Here is a 21436-nt window from a genome sequence, read left to right as displayed (position 1 = left end):
CGCTTTTCTGGGTATATACCTATTTTACATATCCTCCTCGTCATCGTCCCCTAGTAGAGCCGCATAATCGTCTGCCGAAGCAAACGTAGGCAAGTTCTTAAGCTTCATCCTCCTCTCCTTCCTCGCGTTCGTCGCAACCTCCTTTTCGGATTTTGCGACCTTTGATAATTTCATATCAACATCTGAGGGGACATCATCATCGCTGTTGATTCCTGCCTCAGCATCTGAGTCGTCGAGTCCGAAACCATCGAACTCTTCTTCTTCTTCGTCCTCATCGCTATTATCCTCATTCATCTCTTCATCGCCAATATCGCCCAAAGCATCCGTTGTAAGGCCTCCCATACCACCTTCTTCGTCGCTATCATCAATGTCACTCATATCTTCGTCCATACCATCCAACTCATCGTCATCAAAGTCATCCATATCCACATCACCGTCTTCGTCGGCATCGATATCAAGATCTGGCCGACTATCAACCATGGCACCCCAAGCTTCTTCATCGTCAAACTCGCTGTCCTCTGCTGCATCATCATCAGCTGCCTTCTTCTTCTCCTTCTTTTGTGACTTAGAGGCATCACTTTGCTTCCGCATGGTAAAGAATTTGTGGAAGAAGACCTCATCCTCCCTAACGTTTTCTTCTTTCATATTGGAGAAGGCATCTGAGTTGACGGGTATGAGACCACGTCCTGCTGTCTTCGTGCTCAAGACCATACCGCGAGTATCGCCACCAGCCAAAGGCTGCATGATACTGGATCCCTTGGTCGCGGAAGAAGCCTTAGCGTTACGGTAAACGAAGCGGTCAAGGAAGTGAGTTAAGGTGTGTAAGGACAGGTCAGGCTTAGATGGCATTGGTGCGTCGCCGTACAAGCTGTTTGCGTATAGCCCCACAGTAGGGTGAAAGTGAGATAGGAAAGGTATCTGTCATTTTTACGGCAAAATTAGTCTTCACGGAGCAGAAAAATTGGGCTGAGGCATAGGAAATACTAGAACTTACCAATTCCCAGATTGAGCTTCGGTCAGCGTTGGCGTATAACGGATCTCGTTTTCTTCCGTCGTATCCGTTACTTTCCTTCTTAGATTCCTCTGGTTTCGGCGCCCCAATGTCTCTCTCATCATCCACGTCTCGGAATACTTCTTCATCGCTATCGTAGTCAATAGGCTTATCTAGCATATTCTTCAAGGTTGGGTAGGTTCCTTCAAGTTCGCGGAGAAGATATAGAACACCACAGATGAATGGTGGCTGGTGCATAGAAGCGGTCTGGATGATTCTCTTGACAAAAGCCTGAACTCTGACAAGTTTATGATCGGCTTTCAGTGCTCTGAATAAGAGATTCAGGTACATCGCTTGTTTCGAGCTTGTGGCTAACCGAGGGTCCACCAAAGACTCGTAAAGAGAGCGGTAGAACCGGTCTGACACCACTTGCTTGCTGTTTGATACTTGAAATATGAGTGTTAAAGCTTGGAGACTGGTATTGAAGTTTGAGCCGTGTGTGATACGGAACAGGGTGTCAAGGTGTTTGTTGAATACATCGTCGTCGATTGAGGCGAATGGGAATGCACGGTTCACACCGGCCAGGACCGCTGATATTAACTTGGAGTTAGATTCCTCTTCTAAATCAGCGTCCTTCTTTTCTTTATCTAGCCTCTTCTTGGCCTTCTTTGAGAGCTTGCCGTCTGGCTTTGGTTTGATGGGTTTCGCTGGCTTTTTAGCCCCTCCCCCTAGGATATCTGCGAATTGGGCAAAGTAAATGCTTAAGAGCTGGTTGGCAACAGAGTCGTCGGCACGGGTGAGGATAGTTTGGTTGAGTGTTATGATGGAGTAGTATTGCGCATGGGTGTTTTTGCTGGATTTTAGCAAGGCATCGGATTCAATTGAAGATATGATAGTTGACTTCATGGCGGGATGTGCCACCATCAACTGAAGAAGCAAATGTGAAGTTTTTGACGCAACTTTCCTGTCTGGGTCACCCAACTTGTTCACTAAGAGCCTCATGAGATTGACTTCTCCCTCTGGTCTCTGCTTCAAAAGTTCAAAAACCATGTCAACCGCCTTCATCCTAACCCATGTTACGCCCGCATCGTTTGCAACAATTTCCATTGTCTTTAAAACCTCAAAATAGAAGTCTTTTAGCCAATCCTCAAAAGTCCATAAGAGAAGGTAAGCCTTGAAAACTTGATCTGCCCCCTTGGATTTCTCGTATGCTAGAAGTTCGCCTACTGGCTGTTTTGCGAACGGTAGTAGTTTCCTGTCGCTAGGTAAAATGGATCCATTGGCGAATAAATCTTTGATAGCTGTCAATGAACCGATTGTTTGGTTCCTTGACTTCTTCTTGGCGAGATTCAAGAGGGAATCGAGTGTTTTTGTGGTATGAAGCGGCGAATCGGTACAAACAATTGTTAGAGCCGAGATCTTGTCCTCAACTGTACCAGATGTCATGATTTGGGATAAGAACTGGAGATTGGTATCCCTTTTCAGATTATTGCTCATATAGGAACTATTTTCAGCAGTAAGAAGATCTTTCCCTCGTGTATGTAACGAAGAAATGACGAATGGTGTGGGACTATCGGATGTACGGGGTAATTCTGGAAGCACGATATTATGCCAGTCTTGTTGAGGGTCAAGTACAAGAGGGCCTTTGGTGGGTAGCTGTGTGAGTTCTCGAGAAGGCGCTGTTATTGTAGGAACTTCGGCTTTTTGTGTAAGTCCCGCGGTATCGCTTTCGTTTTCTTCGGCGTCTTCTGCACCCTCACTTTCGTCCTCATCGTCTTCATCTTCATCCTCTGTCCATTCCTCTTCTTCTTCTGCCACCTCAGCCTCATCCACTGACTTAGCGGCTTCTGAGATGGCTGCGGTGAGCCCTATTTCCTTCATAAATGCTTCGATATCTTTTGCAGATGCATTTTTTACCTTCCCAGCCTCTTTTACAATAGTTTCCTCCTCATCTGAGTCGGTATCTAGTTCTCCAACGAGATCAAGATCCTCCTGAGTTCCACCAAGCGCCATGATCTCTTGGAGGAGAGCATCCTTTTTGGATTTAACGGTCCCATCAGTTGCAGGCGCAGCCGTATCCTTTTGTGTGGGTTTGGTGGACTCTACGGTAGCCGTCGTCTTTCCGTCATCATCGAACTTGATGTGTGTTTTCTTCGCAAGAGCGACTTTCGTTGGAGCGGCCGTATTGTCGATTACCGACCCACTTCGATCACGCTTCTTCCCCCGTGTATCGTCGCTCGGTTGAGCCAATTGACTAGCCTTGCCATTGACTTGGATTCTTGCACCGTTTTGCTTCGTCGATGAGGGTGCTGTGGTCTTATCTCTCGGTTTTTGCTCTTTATGTTCCTTCTTTGATTTCGAAGCACCTTTGGATTCCTTCACACCAGCTTCGATACGTTGGGTCAATTTACTTAGGAAATTGGAGCCGGGGATTTCGAAATTAGCTTGCACCGGTGCATCTGTAGCGGCAGAATCCGTCTTCTGCTTTTTTGAGCCTTTGGCCATGGTTGAGGGTGAGATCTGGTGGGAACCGATGATGGGGATGGGGTTTAAGGTCTGCGACAGTTGAGGATTTCTCTAAAAGTTCTGTCGCTGGTTTTCGCGAAGAAAAAATATTTGGTGCGACTGGAAAGGCTTGGCGGTATTTCGCAACGCGAAAAATGCAACATGATCGCTCATTCTGCAGCTGGGGCTTCGAATCTTTGCCTGGTCATATATATGCAGATACATGTTCACATGAGAAAGCTTTTGAAGAATATAATATTATGAAGGTTAAGAATATGAAGAAGTAGGCTATGGGTATCAAATTTATATATACTTGGTACGAAATAAAGGAAAGTCATTATTTACAGAGGTAATAGATTTACAAATGTGAGCGCGTCACAATGATATAGTGCCCGGGTCAACAGTTTCAGGCTTGTCGTCCTCAATCTGAACTGTAGGCTGTGTCTCAGGGTCCTGCCCCCTTTCTTCTTCATCTTCATCTATAAATGGGATATCATCATCCTTTGGATCGAAGGCCCCATTGTTGGAATTATCCTTGTTATCATCTGGGGTGGGTGTGATTTCATCGTCGAGCTCAATTTCGTCTGTGGGGGACGAAGCGGGAGCCGCGGTAGGGGGTGTCGTTGGAATCTCTAACTCTAAAAGCGTTGAGGTTTCCAACTCTACAATAGATGAAGTCTTTGTTTCCACAATAGGTTCTATAGTTCCCGTTGTTGTACTGTCTGAAGATTCGGAATTTGGAATAGCCATAGATGTGATGACGGAAGATGCAGAAGATGCGGATGTTGTTACGATTTGTGGGTCTGAGGGTCCTTGAATTACGGAGACTTGGGCTAATGGTGCTGTGGTTTCGGCAGAGAAAGTTCGAGTCTTGAACTTGGTTATATCGCCGGTAAGTTCCAAAGTTTTAGATGGCGGTGGAGGCTTAGCACCATTTTGAAGCCCAGGGATTGCATATGGGACACAGAACTCTTCGAACGGATGTTCTTGACCCCAAATCTTTCTTTCGAGCGTTGGGGCCCAGTTCGGTACCGGGATCAATCCACCCTGAGAACCCAGCTTAAACCAAAGCTCTATGTTAGCATTCAGCTTTCCCTTTACGCCCGTGGTAATTTTCTGTTTTTCCGTAGTATTGGCTTTTGGGCAAAAGCCATCTTTTTTGTATCCGGCGTGTAGTTCCGCACCGACATAAGGCATGTTGAGTTGAAGGGCACCCTCGTATTTGAAGGTGTTAAGAATCTTCGCGCCGAAAGCAATCGATGGGCCAATATAAGCACCGGCCTCGCCCTTGGCCTCAAGGTCGTTGACGCGGAATATGGGAGAGATTCTAGCTCCTTGCAAGCCGCTTACGCCGCTCTTCTTTGCTACTACATCCAGAACTATCATAGCAGAATCTGGCATTACGGCTTCAACACCAATAGTGAAGTTGGCGATAGCATCGAGTTTGAGGTCAAATCCAGCATTAAATTGAATGGAAGGACCGAAAGTAAACAGGAATGGAATAGAGAATCCCGGAATAGTTGTATCTGGGAGGATAGACTTGGTGACAGATATCGGGTTTGCCATAGTAGCCTGGGCCTTAACTTCGAGTTCAAATTTTGCCGCGAGCCCCTTTGGTTGCAAGAAAAGGCCGAGATTTTTGACTTTTCCACCCTCAGCCTTTGCTCGGACACCGAGTTCAACACCACCATGAGAACCACAATCGATACAGTTGACCTGAAGGTATGGGTCTTCGTGGAACCGGTCACGGAATAACTCTACTCTTTTTTGAGCCGTCGCAAGGTTCACGAAAATTGACTTGAGGGCTGATATGTCTGGTGCCACACCGAGGAAACTGATAAGCTTGACAGCGAGGCTGTCGAGCCCAAAGAATCTTTTGGTGAGAGCCGCTGGCTCGAAGTGTCGTCTTGCTCGGCTTGGGATATCGTATCTACCAAGGGTGAGATCGAAATTGCCAGCAACTTCAGTCCAAAGTGTTTTCCCAACAGTAAGCGTGGTCTCGAGCCCCTTCTCGTCAATTTTGACCTCCGTAACTTTGTATGGGGCCCTTTGGCTTGATGGGCAACAGGTGGGGTGGTTGGCGATTAAGTAGAAGTAATCGGCTTCCTCGGAGTTGACCCACTTCCAAGCGGCGACAGCGTGATCCATAGCTGGTTTTGACTTGAATTTGATCTTCATCTGTGACCTGGAAGTACATTCCAAGCTTGTAGTAAGTCCGTCAAACTTTTCCATCATGATAAGTGGATGCTCTGGGTCGGGAGCATGGAGGGTCACGTTTGCAAGATACATCTGCTGTTGAACTATTGGACAATTAAAGAATTAGTCATACATAAAGATCTGATAGAAAGGGTATATTCTAATTCTACCTACCAGCGGCCCCTCCGTACATCATTATAACATCTTCTCGGAGATCCAGTCTCGATAGTGGATCCTCTCTCTTGAGTAGGTGCTGGGGAGTTAAGTCATCCTCACGGATAGGCTTCATTTCTATCGCCCTATCCATAGCCTCAGAGATGGACCTCTTTTGTTTAGCGCTCATAATATCACGGCGGCGGAGCCCATCCTCGCGAATTGGTTGCGCCGCTGGGATATCATCTAGGCTAGACAAGTCTATGCCACGCCTTAAAATCGTGTTCACGAAGGCGTCGTCCCGTAGGGGGGTAGCGGGAGCAATCCCATCAAAATCTATAATGGGTTTCGCAGTTGCCTGCGATCCTAATAAGCCAACCGATAAAATAACAGAAAAGAAGGTTGAATATATCATCATATTCATATAGTTGGAGATAGATATTTGAATTTGAAGTTATGAGAAGGAAGTATGCAATATAAGGAGTGGAGACAGGCTAGTCGCCCGCGGCCAAGCTGTAATGATTGAAGATAAAGAAAAGAATGTGATTAATAACGATTGACGATAATCTCAAAATATTGGATACATGGGGAAGGCTGTGGATTATATTTTATAAGATCCCCACAGGCAGTTTGATAACCCGATCGTCCCTGCCAATATCGCAAAGGCAGATATCTAGGGTCCAGGTAGTTGCGACCTGAGGCGCACTGTGCGCACTGTATACTAGTAATCCATGTAAGTACGGTCAAGGATTTGAAGTGAGTCTCAGTCATTATCCTTGACTGGTTCAATCAGTTGTAACTTCCCGAGATATAATTTCCAGCTCTTTTACCTAAGGAGGTCGGCTGCATTCGCTTCATTGTGGTGCTATCAGAATCCCGACTAATTCTCCAAATTCGCGAACAGGAGCTAGTTAGGATTTTAGTCGAAGAGTTCAGACGGTGGCATTACACCTTCACCAATTTCTTTCTTCCGTTAGCAGTTAGTTGAAGGCGCCCCTGTTCCCAGATAACCGTTCTCATGTTAGCTTTTGGGAGTCGCGTGCGCAAAAAGTTGAGGCTGTCAATTGTCGCAGTACGAATGAGTTGATGAAGTTAAACAACTACTTTGCTAGGGGTTTCACGGGGTCGAGAAGATGGGCCTAGTAGCTACGAAGCAGCCGGGGTGGTAGGCGAGTCTGAGCAAGTGGGACAGGAACCAGAGCGCTGTTAAGTTAGCTCGGTTCTCGAAAGGAACAGGAAGGTGTGGTGTTTGGTATACATTGTAGCTTGCCGGGTTCTGTCGCCTTTCACTTGCGACACAGACTGAAAGGGAAAGTCCCTTTAGCACACTGAGACTTTCTGGCTCAAGAATATTCGATGCCTTCGAATTTTGATATAGATCAGCCCAATAAGTCTGCGCTGCGCAGTTAAATCATAAATTTTATGTTTCTGAGTCTATAATCGTACCCCATATATTTCAGTTTTGAGCTACACTTTCACCTTCGAGAGGAAGCTTAGGAAGATGCCGGTGTCATGGTTAGTCAGTTTGTTTAACTTCCTTAACTCTACTAACTTGCAAATCGGTGACGCAGGTACCCACTAATTTTCGGGTACCGAACCGTTCAATATCTACTTAAATTAAAGACTATGTAACATGTAGCAGTAGACTTTGAAAACTAGATGCGGCTGAGTTTAGTCAGCTCCTAGGGTTTCTGAGGGAGCGCCTGAGCTCAAGCTGTTCTCGGATACAAAACCGTCTGCGGCTCCCAGCCTGAGCTAAGTAGTTGAGTGCTGATAGCCTAAGTCTATCATTTAAACATGAGAGGCTACCAAGGGATTAAACACAAAGGCGGGCTAGAAGAAAAGAGGCCTGTGTTCAAACCGGTCGCGCGGGCTATAAACTGTAGATAAATTAAAAGATTGAATTCAAAAGCAATGACGGCCTAGAACGTCAAGGAAGGACCATTGAAGGCTCAAGTAGATAGTAGAAATGAGGATGTTCTGTTTCCTTCGGAAAAAATTTTCTGGAATGTTTAAGGTAAGTTCCGAGAAAACGGTGCTAGGTGAGAGCCCTAGACATGTATCAGCGCCCACGCGGCCACGGCTGCGGCGTAGCTTGGCAGGGTGATTGCAAACATTCTAACTGTACAATTTGATATCTGTATAGTTCCCCAATTGTATTCCAAAAAAAAAAAACTTTAGCTCGATATAAAGAGCTAATAGTGATCCGTATATACGAGTGTCATAAGGGAAGATTTCGGATAATTTCTACAAAGATTGCAAGAAACAACACCCAAGATTACTAGCAACGGGAAGAACGCATGGGAATATCAAACGATCTAGATATATTGACAAGAATTAAAGAATAACTAGCTGCGAATATTTCAAAGCTATTCATTCCCGGGATTTTTCTATCATGATAAACAGCGTAGAGATTTTATAGGGCGTGGAATGTTCTGGGCCGCCGACAGATATCCATACATCTAATGTACGGTGCCGCGGCTCTATATCCAGTTTCTAAAAGTTATCCTCGTATCCCTTTCACATATTGAGATAAAAGTAGAAAGCAAGCAGGATGAGGAAGAAAAGAGATAAACGCCAGCGATAACCGATAGGGAACCATGGAAGCGAATCATCGATAACGACGGCGAGGGCGACGGTGTCGGGGGCCATTTCGATGGCGGGTAGGTCTTCATCAGGTTGTTGATTCTGACACCAGCAGTAGTATTTGCAATGACAGCTATGGATCGTTCGAGTTGTGGGTTAGCCCGATTCCTCTTGTTGTATATGGTCCATGCGGTGGTGCGAGACTAGATTCACGGCACTATGATCTTGTATTCATTGGAAACACACCTTTCCTCCAATTCCTTGCTAGTGCACAGCTCTTTGTATTGTTCAGTCGGAGTAGATGAATTGGAAGTGGTTTCTTCTACTGTCGCTTGTCCACTATCTTCGGATGCTTGGGTGGTATCTCTCATCCTTTTAGAGCCTATCAACTTGTGAGTGATGTAGGTGGCAGAGCGTATTTCTGTACGTCTCGTCGCTCCTCTTTGCCAGTCAAAGATTGATCGTTTCGTTGGCCTTTGCTCATTGTTTTCCGAAACTTCTCTCTTTCGTTTTAAACCTGAAAATTTGCAGGTGGTGTAGGTGCTACAGTTTCTGTGCATTTTTTTGCAGCCCCTTGGGTTTAGGCGCCGTTGAAGGGAAGATGGAATTGGCTTCATAATATTTTAGGTGCCAAGAACTAGCGGATAGCGTCGTGAAGCAGTTGCTGGTGTGAGATGCGAATGACTAGCCTCGAAAATAGACGCTTGAGGTGAGGAAGGCTTATTGAGATAGATGATGGACATAGACGCAAGTTGAAAGGCTGATATACAACACTTACTAAGCTCATGGGAGGACAAGATTAGCCATGGCAGAGACTTGGTATCAACTATAGCTTCAGTATCTGCTAGGCATTCATCGAAAATATACTAGTACACCTGTTCAACGAGTTTCAAACTGACAATATGTTGAGAGCTCTAGATGTTAGAGACACCAATTTTTTGAACCGCATGCGCAGTGACTTCTAGGTAAGTTGGTCATGAATGTTAGGTAGTAATCGCAGGATAGATCAGACGTTTCGGTGTGCTCAGCACCAGACTTGCAACTAGACTAACTAAATGGATCAGATTATTTCATAATGTTTAAACAACTATACAATTTTCGAATGATAATTCTGAACATCACCCAGACTTTTGGACCTGTGCTAGTGCATTCTAGACGCTTATGTCCAAATGAGCTAACTATCGTGAAAGTTTGCAACACCTCGTGTTGTGATGTTGCATATTGAAGATCTCCCAAAGCCCCGGGATTACCGAATTTGGATGGCCGAATGCCGCCCGGGATGATTGTACCACCGGGAAGACCCCGCCGAAGTGCTTTTAACATCATTGTATCCTCCAACAAAATTTCTTCCAAACACCATTCCTTCCGCAAAACCATCCAAATGGCGTCCAGGGCCCTCAATCGCAATCGTAAGGTCGTCGACCTCTCACGAGTCTGCTTCTTGCAGCAGCGAGCCATTTCTACCGTTCCACGACCTTACAAACCGGCTGCCCCACTTCCATCTCGAAGCATCCCGAGGCAGGTTTCATGTGTCCGGTCTATCCCGGTGCGACATGCAAGATATTCGTCCAGCAACTCTGCACCGCTGCTGAAGACCCCATTGTACGATCTTCATGTCCGATATGACGGTAAAATGGTTGAGTTCGGTGGTCACGCGATGCCGGTCCAGTACGCCGACCAAGGGATCGGTGAGAGCCATAGATATGTCCGAGAGGCTTGTGGGTTATTTGACGTATCACACATGGTGGTATGTATCACTATTAGGCCAATTGAGCTAGTAAAGGTTTCTAAATTTACAGATACTAAATGTGCGGTTCTTTCAATAGCAACACCAATTCACAGGCCCGACGGCAGCTGCTTTCCTCGAGTCTATAACCCCATCAGATCTTAAGTCGCTAGAACCGTTTTCATCTACCCTCTCGGTGCTATTACTGCCCACCGGCGGTATCGTTGATGATACTATTATCACAAAGCATGATGAGAATGCGTTCTATGTTGTCACCAACGCTGGATGCCGCGACAAGGATCTTGCCTTCCTCTCAGAGAAGCTAAAGGAATGGAATGCACAAGCTGGAGAAGGAGAACAAGTTCGTCACGATGTCTTGGCCCGTGGCTTAGTTGCATTACAGGGACCAGAGGCATCAAAAGTTCTCCAAAGCCTCTTGAAACCAGAAGATGAGGCCTTGGATTCCACATTGTTCTTTGGACAATCTAAATTCGCTACAATTACTGTCGATGGAGAGGATGTACCTATACACATCGCTCGTGGAGGGTATACCGGAGAGGATGGATTCGAAATCTCTATACCTGCCGAGCAAACCGAACTAGTGGTTGAAGCAATGCTTGACGCTGAGGATTGTGTAACTAAGCTTGCTGGCTTGGGTGCAAGAGATTCTCTACGGTTGGAAGCCGGAATGTGTCTTTATGGCCATGACATCGATGAAAACACAACACCCGTTGAGGGAAATCTTACCTGGCTCATAGCGAAGAGCCGAAGGAAAGATGCCAGTTTCCCCGGCGCAAGCACGATCCTAAAGCAAATTAAGGAAGGCCCTTCAAAGAGGAGGATTGGCCTTATTGTCAACGGAGCCCCCGCGAGAGAGGGCGCTATAATCAAGACTGCGGATGGCGAAAAGATTGGAGTTATCACTAGTGGTTGCCCAAGTCCGACCCTAGGAAAGAACATTGCTATGGGTTATGTGGAGGAAAAGTATAAAAAGGTTGGGACAGAGGTTGTGGTTGAAGTCAGAGGAAAGCCTCGACAGGCTGTCATCGCAAAAATGCCGTTCGTACCAGCGAAATATCACAAATCTGACGGTGGGTCTAGCTCAGATTCTAGCTCTAGCTCTGGCCTGTTTAGCGCCTTTGCGACCGGTGCGATCTTTGCCTCAATTTTTGACTGACCTTTACCTTCTAATGTCTAGCCAAAGCATAAAATATAATTCAGAAGCCCACCCATCAACTGTGTGGAAACCGATAAAATGGCCTGTTACCGGATATTGGAGGAACAAGCAGAACGCTAGTTTACATGCTGGTTATTAATTTCTATATGTATAACACAAATATATCCTTTAGAGAGTCTTCGTCAGCTGAGTAACACTAAATCCTTGAGATCAACCGTTTTCCATTTACTTGTGTAACATTGGAAAATTTGTTGGATTTTGTTTTGCGTTGTATGGCCTCGAAGCCGCCAATTGTGTAGCACACTGACTAAACTTGTCGAGAAATTTCGATAGCCAGAGACGAGGCGGATCTTCTCGGAACGTGGATACTGGTCCCGGTGTGGTAACATATCGGTGCTACGATCCCGGTGCTCTCCCGGAATACCTTTTTTCAAGGGATATTGGAAGCTCTTGACTTTGCTATGTGAATGAATATTATGTCCACGGTTGTAGTTGGGGGTAGAGAGGTATAACATCATCCAATTAAATGTCCGATTTGTATGCGGCACATAGCGAAGGAATTCCGAATTATGCCGCCTTCATATCAAAGCCATTTTATTATCCTATAGTAGCTATTTTATGGTTCAATTCCAAGATTAGAAAATCTCAAGCTTGTAAGGTCGAGATCACATCCCGCGGGTGAAAAAGGCTTTTTAATTGTGCTGCCGAATATGCCATTCGAACCCAACTATAAAAAGTAGTTAAATTCCAACATGCATATACGCCTTTGCAAACCACGGATCGATTGATATTTTACGAATGATAATGGCAAGGATTTTGGACTTCTTTAATGCAGAACCAGCCCTTGTCGACGGAACAGTCGGTTCGAAACTCAAAATTCTATACCGTGGTCCTTCAGGCTAAACCCATGGAAATCCAGACGAGAACCCCAGAAAACGACCCCTGAAAGCTCGTCTCCCTTAGCTGTAAAGTGATGGACCCCACGGTCCGTGGTTCCCAAGGAATCACCATAATTCCACGAATAGTAACGCCGCGGGCCAATTTATATGCTTCAATGCGAAGCCTATTCCTGAAGCTCGAAACAACAACAGCGATATTGGATCCTTGGTAACAATGAGGGAGGCGGAGCGCTGTGAGTTTTAACTTTGGCATTTTGTATATAAGAAAACGGGTTTTAAATATTTCTGAACTCTGGTCACGGATTTCATCGATTCTTTTGTCAAAATCTAAAATCGATATCGAATAGCTATTCATATAGCCCATTCAATTTAAACTTTCTTTCCCACTACTTTCCCAATTCATTCGACCAAAATATCAACGAAATGAAAAAGGTAGCAATAGCCCTCGCGGCATTGACTGGAACCGCTATGGCCATACCAGCCTTCCCCGGAGCAGAAGGTTTCGGTAAAGAAGCCACCGGTGGGCGTGCTGGTACCCATTATCTCGTCACCAATCTCAACGACTCTGGAGCTGGATCTCTACGCGATGCTGTCTCAAAGCCAGACCGCATTGTTAGTTTCGCAATTGGCGGTACAATCAACATCGATTCAAGAATAGTTGTCTCTGCCCGCGTGACAATTCTTGGACAAACAGCACCAGGAGATGGTATTGCTACATACGGCAATGGCTGGTCCTTCTCGAATGCTCATAACTCAATTGTTCGGTATATTCGTATCCGTATGGGCAAACCAGGCGATTCTGGCAAGGACGCTATTACCATCGCGGACGGTGACACGATGATTTTTGATCATGTTAGTGTTTCCTGGGGCCGTGATGAAACATTCTCTATCAGTGGAGATGTCAATAACATCACCATTCAAGACTCGATCATAGCGCAAGGGTTGGAAACTCACTCTTGCGGAGGCTTGATGCAGACCGACGGGGGAGTCTCCCTTTTCCGCAACCTATATATCGACAACAAGACTCGTAACCCAAAGGTGAAGGGTGTTAATGATTTCACAAATAACGTTATCTACAATTGGGGAGGTGGTGGTGGTTATATTGCTGGAGACTCTGACGGGCAGTCTCGATGCAATATCATCAATAACTACTTCATTAGTGGGCCAGACACTTCTGTTACTGCATTTACTCGAGGCAATGCGAATTTCCAGGGATACGTACAAGACAATTATTATGACTCGAATAAGAACGGTGCCCTTGATGGTACAATTCTCGGACCTGCATCCTCCAACTATGGCGGCATGGTCATTGTCGGCACAAAATTCAACTATCCTAGCCCGGCCAACCTTATGAGTGCGCCCAATGCTCTCAACCATGTCCTTGCAAATGCGGGATGTTCCAAAGCCCGAGATGCCATCGATAAGAGACTCGTGCAAGAAGTTCAATCTTGGGGAAAGAGCGGTCAGCTCATCAGCGACGAAAAGGCCTCTCCTATGAATTATAACCCTTCTGCGCTGAACGGCGGTACTAGATGGGTTGACACCGACGGTGACGGTATTCCGGATGATGCTGAAATCCGCATGGGCACTGACCCGAACAAGGCAGATTCCATGCAGGATAAAGATGGAAACGGCTATAAGAACATCGAGGACTGGGCTAACTCCCTGATATCGGGTGGCTCAACTCCTGGTTCTACTACTGCTGTTACTACCAAGTCAACGACCACGACTACCAAAGCTACTACACCAGCTGCCACGACTCCTCAAACCACAGCCATAACGACAACGAAGCCTCCTACTACTACTGCTGCGCCGACAGGATCCGGACAGAGTATTTACGGCCAATGTGGTGGTTCTGGTTGGACTGTAAGTAAACTGATACATTAATCTGAGATAGTCCTGAAACTTTCGAATTATTTTGCTGACTTCGACCTACCACATAGGGGCCAACCAACTGTGTAGCTCCAGCCACCGCCTGCTCTTCTCTTAATCCTTACTACTTTCAATGCTTGTAGAGTGGGCCACCAAGCCTTAAATTTTGTATGTAAAAAGAGATACCAGTACATAAAATTTTGCTTATAAACTTAGATAATATTGAACGAGAAGTCTGAGACCAATTGTCAGGCATGTGCGCAGAGAATTGAATCTAAAGGCTGTTGTGGGAGTTCTATTCTATCAGAAAATTTAAAATCTTTATAGCTATGCATAGTAATGCTGAGTCCTGACACTAGTAAAATATAATTAAGCGGTCGAGATAGAAGGCAGAACCAAAAGCATTAAGTAATATTAATATTATATGGACTATGCACCAAAACGTCGATTCCGCTTCGATAGGTCGAGCAAGCTCTTCAAAAACGTCGACTGCCTCAGAGCAGGCCAATTCTCCTCCACAATAGCAAATTCAGCATGATGTGATTCCCATAGTGCGAATCCACTCAATCTATTCTCACCACTTGTTCTTAGAATTGCATCGATATGTGGTAACCCCAGCTGTGCGGAATATGTTTGACGAGATATGTCCGCTTCCCCGACCTTTTCAACAGCATCCTCTAGTGAAAGTCCTTCTTTCACCATTTGGCCCACTGCCATCCTTGTAGCTCTTGTAACTTCAGAGCGTCCTCCATATCCTATTGCTATTTGGAAGTTGAATTTTGAATTTTCGGTGGTAGAAGTTTCTGCCTTAATTATCATATCATTCAAGTAGTCGGGAAGGATAGATCTATCACCAACGACCCTGAATCGAACATCCGGAACAGAGAACGGGGCGTCTCCCATCATCATCTCATGGATATAATCAGCCATCATTGAAAACAACGGATTAAGCTCTTGGGGTCCTCGTTTCAGATTGTCATCAGACAATGCCCAAACTGTCAAATTGCGAACTCCGGAACTAAAAGCCCAAGACATAACCTGAAGCAACTTATGGGCACCGACTTGATGACCAGCTAATACGCTCCCTAGTCCCCTTCCTTGAGAATATCGCCGATTCCCATCCATGATTACGCCGAGATGTCGTGGTGGGTGCCCAGGACTGGACGAAAGCTTTCCACGGTAGTAAGAGCATTTAATAAGTTCTTTTAACTCCTCGCTGAAACTGGGTATTATGGGCATAGGTCGTTGGTCGATAGCCATTCGGGGTAGGTGAGCCTCCATGTCTGAGAACTGACGAAGCGATCCTCCCGGGAGACTGATTGGCGGGGTGCCTTTACTGCCAAATATCTCGCGATAAAGGTCAAGAGGGACATTGGCCATGCGCGGATTCCCGGAGACGATAAGGTCCAAAGTTCCATCGAAAGCGAGTATATGTGGGCACATGCTATAGTGGAAATATGAAAGAAAACATTGAACTTTTTTTATACACCACCAGAACGAAGATTCGAAAATTCCGTGACGACATGTCTCCATTAACACGTTGTCTGACAGCCGTTGGACGAATTTCGTAAGTAGTAAAAGTGTAATTGAAGTTCGAGGGCTCCTCAGAACTCTTGTAATGCCTTGTTTTTGCAATCCAAGCCGCATCTTTGTTAACTCGTTGTCTTTTTCTTTAACGCCCTTGAGCTTTTCAGTGTCAAATGGAAGCTGCTGTCGTAAGTACTCCTCAATTTCTGCCATCGTGTTCGGCACCTTTCGTCCAAGATCCTTAGGGTCTAGTTTGTCCGCCATACTCATGACGCTCTTGACAATGCCTTCGACTTCCATCGGCGTGGCAGACCCTAAAAATTGGTGGCTCTTCGCTAGTCCATATGCAAAAGTTGAAAACACAAGAACATTGTTCTCGAAATTAAAAAATGGGATTCCACGATGTAGTTTCTGCAGCCATTGTATAACTTGTTTTCTTTCCTTACTGTTCGATCTTATCATGATGAACATAAAAGTCATGGTACGAATAATCCGGCGCCAAGGATCCGTGTAATAGCTGCTATGAGCGTAGAGAAATTTCGACAATTCGGGATGGGAGAGTTGGAGGTTGGAAGCTATGAAGACGGATGCAAGCATAATATCACCACGGTCGAAGAGAGCATGAAGCTCCTCCACGGATGGATAAGTATTCCGCCACACCAACCGAGTAGCTCTAATTCTCTGCCATTCATGCCGGGTTTTGTTTATGAAAAAAAGGATACAGAAAAGTAGGACAAGCGCGCAGTTCGTCACTACGAAAATTCTGAATTCCATAAGAGTCGGTTGCAAATTAATCGAATTCGCAAAGAGTATTATTGATTAGATATCTGTAGATGCTCAGAACTATTCGGGGGGGGCACAGACCACTTAAGTAAGTATCAACTTCCCCTGGCCTGGATCTCTAAAGATCTGTAGTACCATTCCAATCGAATAGCAAGGGGTTTTCTAACCTAAAAGATCATAGACGCCTAGATGACTTCAAATTAGCTTTCTTTCACAGATTTCTAAGTTTCTTGAAAAAGGAATCGATTATAAAGATCTAGCTAAATTCCGTGAATAGCACGGCGCCCAACATTAACGCCAGCTAGCTGCAGCGCTGCAGGTTCCACGCCTAAGTCTACATCCAACGGGCCAGCCGATCTGGGTCTAGCTTGGCTCATGGCCAAGGTAAATTGTTTTGGTGCAGATTGTGGGACTGGTGGGTGAGGCTGACATGACCCGACATAACCGAAGCCCATGTTTGCTCCCGCATACTGCACCGTAATCAGTTATCTGTGTATCATCATAGCTCAGATTCTATCCCATTTCTATCATACAATCTAATAACGGTTCGATATTCATATGATATGATCTAATATTTATATTATCATTAATCGTTATATTCTGCACAGTTGTGGAGTATTTGTGTGATGACTGATTAATGATTCGTATGTCTTAAGTAGTACTTAAGTGGTTAAGATTGATTTGGCTCGATCAAGGTTGCATATCGAGCTCGAGCTCGGCCTTGAAAACCTTGAGCCCGCAGATGATTAGAACACGGTAATATTATTTTCCTGATAAGCTATTTAACTGCAGAATAAATCCAAAAGAAAGATAAATAAATAGATGAATAAAATTAAAAGAATCATGATATCAGTTGATTAAAATATTCTATCCCGGAGAAATACACCCGAAATATTGTGTTTGAAATTATGTTTGCTTCGGAACCCTCCTCAATGTAGTGCAACCCTCGCTAGAAACTAAAGGGCTTTAGAAGGCTGATATCAATCGAAGAGCGCACCATGCAGATGGGAATCTTATGCGGATATCGATCGATCGATCGAAATTGATTATCTATGCCATACCTTTCTACCACGTGTCCCCTGCCTTACATATATTTGTCATCGGGGTACCTTTTCCAAGAAATGACCTACGTCCCATGGCCCACCTTTCAGTCCTTTTTATGTGTACTTACATATAATCTATACATCGGAAATTCAATAGTTATTTCAGAATTTCGTTCCGTCGTGAATGTTTTTATCGGTTCCATGCACTCAATTAACATGCATGCATGCAACAAACCCTCTAGGCCTAGCCAAAATCCATAACTTTTAGGCGGAATACGTACACTCTTAGAAGGTTTCTTTATTATCCAACTAAATAATGTAATGCGCTATTTTAAAGTTTATACATCTGAGGTTTGGTGAAACGTTAAACCATGCATAGATATCGGTCGCTGTGTGCGTGGATTCCAATACTAGATGGTTTTAAAACCTTCTCTAATCCCTCGAGCCGGCCAAATTAGTTTAAAAATGACGGCGGAATTATTCTCAAATCACGAGTACTCGAGTTTTCGGCGAACGTATCGTTCATCTTTCAACGAGATCCCAGATTGGTGACATTAACCTATCACGGAGTTCCATTATTAGTCTAATTATAATACATTGTGGACCAAAATTTTTTTAAAAAATTTAATAAGATGAGAGACTTCTTAGGTATGTCAATCATCTAATTACTAATTTAAATAAGCCTTACAATTAGAATGACATTAACACTACTCTCGAATTAGGATTCTTCGCGCCAGCACCGGCCCCGTGGGCTACTCTACGGCTCGGCACACGAAAAGAGGCTGTTGATCTAGAAAACTACCTACTATTTATATATTACATCCTGCAAGGGATTCTCACAGGAATCCTGAGTACCTTCGTCCTCAACAACACCTTGAACGCCCCTCGACTCCTATCGTATTTTGGCAGCGTATCATTTCTCTTGGGGGCTAGCGCTATCTTTGGAAAAAATGCTACAACCCACTGGGTTCTCGGGATCTGGGGGACGATGGTATCAGCCTTGATTCCAGCGATAGCGTGGAACATATATTATTACGGAAAGCAATCAAGTTTTTGTAAGGTCCTTGACCGGGCCGAGCCGGGGAAGACGGCAGCTAAGTAGCTGGCATAAATAAATGCCTTATTTGTGTTTCTTATTGGAAGTTTGTGATAGGTTCAAATGAATATATTGATCCCGCTAGCCGTGACCTGGCGCGCATGATTTTATGCATCATGCGAGCGCAGAAAGACCTAGATCGGTGGTAGCCCGTGTGCATATGTGGTAACCGCACCGGTGGCCTCGAAGCGACCTGTGGTATTCTACGTCAAAGTTGCGTTGCCGGCCAACAAAGTCCAGCCATATGTAATGCATCATGCACCGTTTGCTACGTATTTATAAAAAGTCCACAAGGATTTAGAATTAGAACGAGGCATGGCTGTTCTTGGTTAATTCGGGGTCCTCCTGTATTAATATAATATTTGACATCTCCAGGCGCGCTACGCGTTCATCATTCATATTATTTTGCTGGGTTTCTTTTTGACTTAATAGCTAGTACTTTGGGAATCATCTATTTAATCCAAGTCTAGTTTCCCAGTCATTCTCCACTATTGTGCGTATTCATGCAGGGTTAACGTTAACGGTTCCTCGGTACCGGTTTGATCAGATCATGGCGAGCAACATTCCTCTTTCCAACCTTAGTACCCGCAAATTCGGGACTCCTTGTCATATCCTAGACCTTCCATACGACGTATACGTCGAGATCTTCTCACACCTCTCATGGAAGACCCACGTCGTGTGCATGGATGTGTGCACTTTCTGGCGGCAGATCCTGTTGACACCACACGCTAAAGCGAAGCGGTTTAGCACCGATAGCAATCCACGAGTACATCAGATGTTCAAATCAGTATTTCTTCGCCATACATCTATCCTTCAGATCACACACCGCAATCAAGAAATTGTTTCAGTGCAATTTAAGAGATCGATGGACGATTATGACGACAGTCATTATGAGAAAGAGGATAAAGTTCTTTGGGGGTTGGAACTCTGGGAGCCCAGGCATCCGATTCTAGACGACTACCTATTTTCTCAAGGGGATCCGGATGATGTTACAAAGGAAGCGATTGAATTTTATCGACCCTTAATTTCAGGCATCAAATTAATTGTCTTGCGGGAAAGGAGACATTTCAGCGTGGGGATATCGATGACCAGATGGATGCTAGATAATACGCCGAAGAAACTGAGAGAAGTTACGTTGAGGGGGGTGATCAGACTTCTAGCAAATCATGTTTATAAGATACCAGGCCTCCAGGAATGCTCGGATTCCAAATTTGAGCTGTTACCGAACGGAGTCGATGACTTGTCCCTATTGACGGTGCGGGGCAGGCTCTGGCTCCGAGACTAGAATAATAATTACTATTAATTAATACAATGGGGTAATGCATGAACGAATGAACGAAACCTCAGGAGCACGTGAGCAAGGATAATAACCAGCAGGAGCGCGACAGTGAATCGATGCTGTCGTAACGTGCTCCGGTAATTTTGAGCATTCCTCTGCAATGCAATGCATTGATTTGTCATCCCAGTCAGACCGAAGATACGTACCTTGTTTTTTCAAAGGATTTTGTGTTGTGACTACAAAATACCACAGATCCAGGAAAATATGCCTTCTTTGAGCATGCGAACCGATGCAATGACATCGAAGCTAAGCTAAGCATATCAGAAAAAATAAAATAAAATATAATAAAAATAAGATAAAATAAAATAAAGGTTTTAACTCGGCGGAAGAAACCGGGCTTCAGAATTCAACCTCGATGGCCTGCATCTTGGCCTCCTGCCGTCTTTGAAAGTGCCTTCAGAACTCCGGCTTCAAGATGCACCTCCCATCGAGCTTCGAATATCCAACTTGAACTGAACCCCGTCCGGTCCTGCTGCTGCTACTGCTGCTGCTGCAAGCCTGTTGGCTCCCACGGCTACGGCCCAATCGAAACTAAAGGAGATGCCGGCCTCTTCATCCATGCGCGAGGCCAGTTCCAATGGCCCCGCTGCCTCAACGGCCGCCAGTACTTTAACTCTCACCAACAACCTCAAACATTTTTCGTCGGGACTTGCCGGTGGTATCGTCTCTGCAATAGTCTTGCAGCCTGCCGATTTACTCAAAACCCGGGTCCAACAGTCGCATGATGCAAGATTAATCCCTACAGTTCGCGCAATCCTCTCCGGTCCGAATCCCATATCGACGCTATGGCGAGGTTCGATACCTTCTGCCATCCGCACAGGGGTCGGGAGTGGACTTTACTTTGCTACTCTCAACATCTTTCGGAAAACCGTTCATAACTCGACATCTACGAAACCATCGACTGTTACGAACTTGTTAACTGGTTCGGCAGCTCGTGTCTTTGCTGGATTCGTCATGATGCCGATTACTATCATCAAAGTTCGTTACGAATCTACGTTCTATTCTTACAATTCCATACCTCATGCTTGCAGAGATATATTCGCAAAGGAAGGGGTACGAGGGTTCTTCTCTGGCTTTGGAGCGACGGCGATAAGAGATGGCCCGTATGCTGGTGTATACGTTAGTTTTTACGAGGCTTCTAAGGGTGTATTCAGGAGGTTATACAGTTCGGGTGAAAGGGTCGGTGTGGTTGATCATGAACAGTCCGCGGCTTTGGTAAACTTGTCGTCGGGACTTACTGCTGGTGTATTGGCAACCGCGGCGACTAATCCGTTCGATGCTCTGAAGACGAGGATACAACTGTTCCCGGAAACTTATACGAATCTGTGGGTTGCAGGAAGGAAAGTCATTGGTGAAGAAGGGTTCATGGCACTCTTTGATGGGCTGGGCTTGAGGATGGGGAGGAAGGCTTTAAGTAGTGCAGTTATGTGGACTGCATACGAAGAAGGGATGAGGAGATGGGCCTTAGCGGCCAAGCAGAAGGGTGGGAATGCAGAAGTCTAAACACCACTTTCTCATGAAGCAGATTCAGCAGCGAATTCGG

The 21436-nt window shown here is 45.2% G+C and overlaps 8 protein-coding genes across 8 annotated transcripts; 4 read left to right on the top strand and 4 right to left on the bottom strand.

The window, feature by feature from the left end:
* Nucleotides 1-24: 24 nt before the first annotated feature.
* On the bottom strand, nucleotides 25-3496 carry AOL_s00076g617 (uncharacterized protein; the record flags this gene model as incomplete). Its single annotated transcript, XM_011123169.1, has 2 exons — nucleotides 25-918; nucleotides 995-3496. 2 exons carry the CDS (start codon nucleotides 3494-3496, stop codon nucleotides 25-27), a joined length of 3396 nt encoding a protein of 1131 aa, XP_011121471.1.
* A 375-nt stretch (nucleotides 3497-3871) lies between these two features.
* AOL_s00076g616 (uncharacterized protein) lies at nucleotides 3872-6269 on the bottom strand (the record flags this gene model as incomplete). The annotated part of the gene is made up of 2 exons (XM_011123168.1): nucleotides 3872-5796; nucleotides 5867-6269. 2 exons carry the CDS (start codon nucleotides 6267-6269, stop codon nucleotides 3872-3874), a joined length of 2328 nt encoding a protein of 775 aa, XP_011121470.1.
* Nucleotides 6270-8640: 2371 nt separating this feature from the next.
* AOL_s00076g615 (uncharacterized protein) lies at nucleotides 8641-8991 on the bottom strand (the record flags this gene model as incomplete). Its single annotated transcript, XM_011123167.1, has 1 exon — nucleotides 8641-8991. One exon carries the CDS (start codon nucleotides 8989-8991, stop codon nucleotides 8641-8643), a length of 351 nt encoding a protein of 116 aa, XP_011121469.1.
* Nucleotides 8992-9812: 821 nt separating this feature from the next.
* AOL_s00076g614 (uncharacterized protein) lies at nucleotides 9813-11334 on the top strand (the record flags this gene model as incomplete). The annotated part of the gene is made up of 2 exons (XM_011123166.1): nucleotides 9813-10178; nucleotides 10258-11334. 2 exons carry the CDS (start codon nucleotides 9813-9815, stop codon nucleotides 11332-11334), a joined length of 1443 nt encoding a protein of 480 aa, XP_011121468.1.
* Nucleotides 11335-12656: 1322 nt separating this feature from the next.
* Nucleotides 12657-14248, top strand: AOL_s00076g613 (uncharacterized protein; the record flags this gene model as incomplete). Its single annotated transcript, XM_011123165.1, has 2 exons — nucleotides 12657-14099; nucleotides 14177-14248. 2 exons carry the CDS (start codon nucleotides 12657-12659, stop codon nucleotides 14246-14248), a joined length of 1515 nt encoding a protein of 504 aa, XP_011121467.1.
* Nucleotides 14249-14534: 286 nt separating this feature from the next.
* AOL_s00076g612 (uncharacterized protein) lies at nucleotides 14535-15932 on the bottom strand (the record flags this gene model as incomplete). The annotated part of the gene is made up of 1 exon (XM_011123164.1): nucleotides 14535-15932. One exon carries the CDS (start codon nucleotides 15930-15932, stop codon nucleotides 14535-14537), a length of 1398 nt encoding a protein of 465 aa, XP_011121466.1.
* Nucleotides 15933-19104: 3172 nt separating this feature from the next.
* AOL_s00076g611 (uncharacterized protein) lies at nucleotides 19105-19839 on the top strand (the record flags this gene model as incomplete). The annotated part of the gene is made up of 1 exon (XM_011123163.1): nucleotides 19105-19839. One exon carries the CDS (start codon nucleotides 19105-19107, stop codon nucleotides 19837-19839), a length of 735 nt encoding a protein of 244 aa, XP_011121465.1.
* A 594-nt stretch (nucleotides 19840-20433) lies between these two features.
* On the top strand, nucleotides 20434-21396 carry AOL_s00076g610 (uncharacterized protein; the record flags this gene model as incomplete). Its single annotated transcript, XM_011123162.1, has 1 exon — nucleotides 20434-21396. One exon carries the CDS (start codon nucleotides 20434-20436, stop codon nucleotides 21394-21396), a length of 963 nt encoding a protein of 320 aa, XP_011121464.1.
* Between the last annotated feature and the right edge of the window lie 40 nt (nucleotides 21397-21436).

Source organism: Orbilia oligospora, assembly GCF_000225545.1.
Source record: "Orbilia oligospora ATCC 24927 unplaced genomic scaffold scaffold00076, whole genome shotgun sequence".
In the NCBI taxonomy this organism is placed as follows: domain Eukaryota; kingdom Fungi; phylum Ascomycota; class Orbiliomycetes; order Orbiliales; family Orbiliaceae; genus Orbilia; species Orbilia oligospora.
The sequence above is the reverse complement of the archived record's forward strand: the minus strand, read 5'-3'. Positions and strand labels throughout refer to the sequence as shown.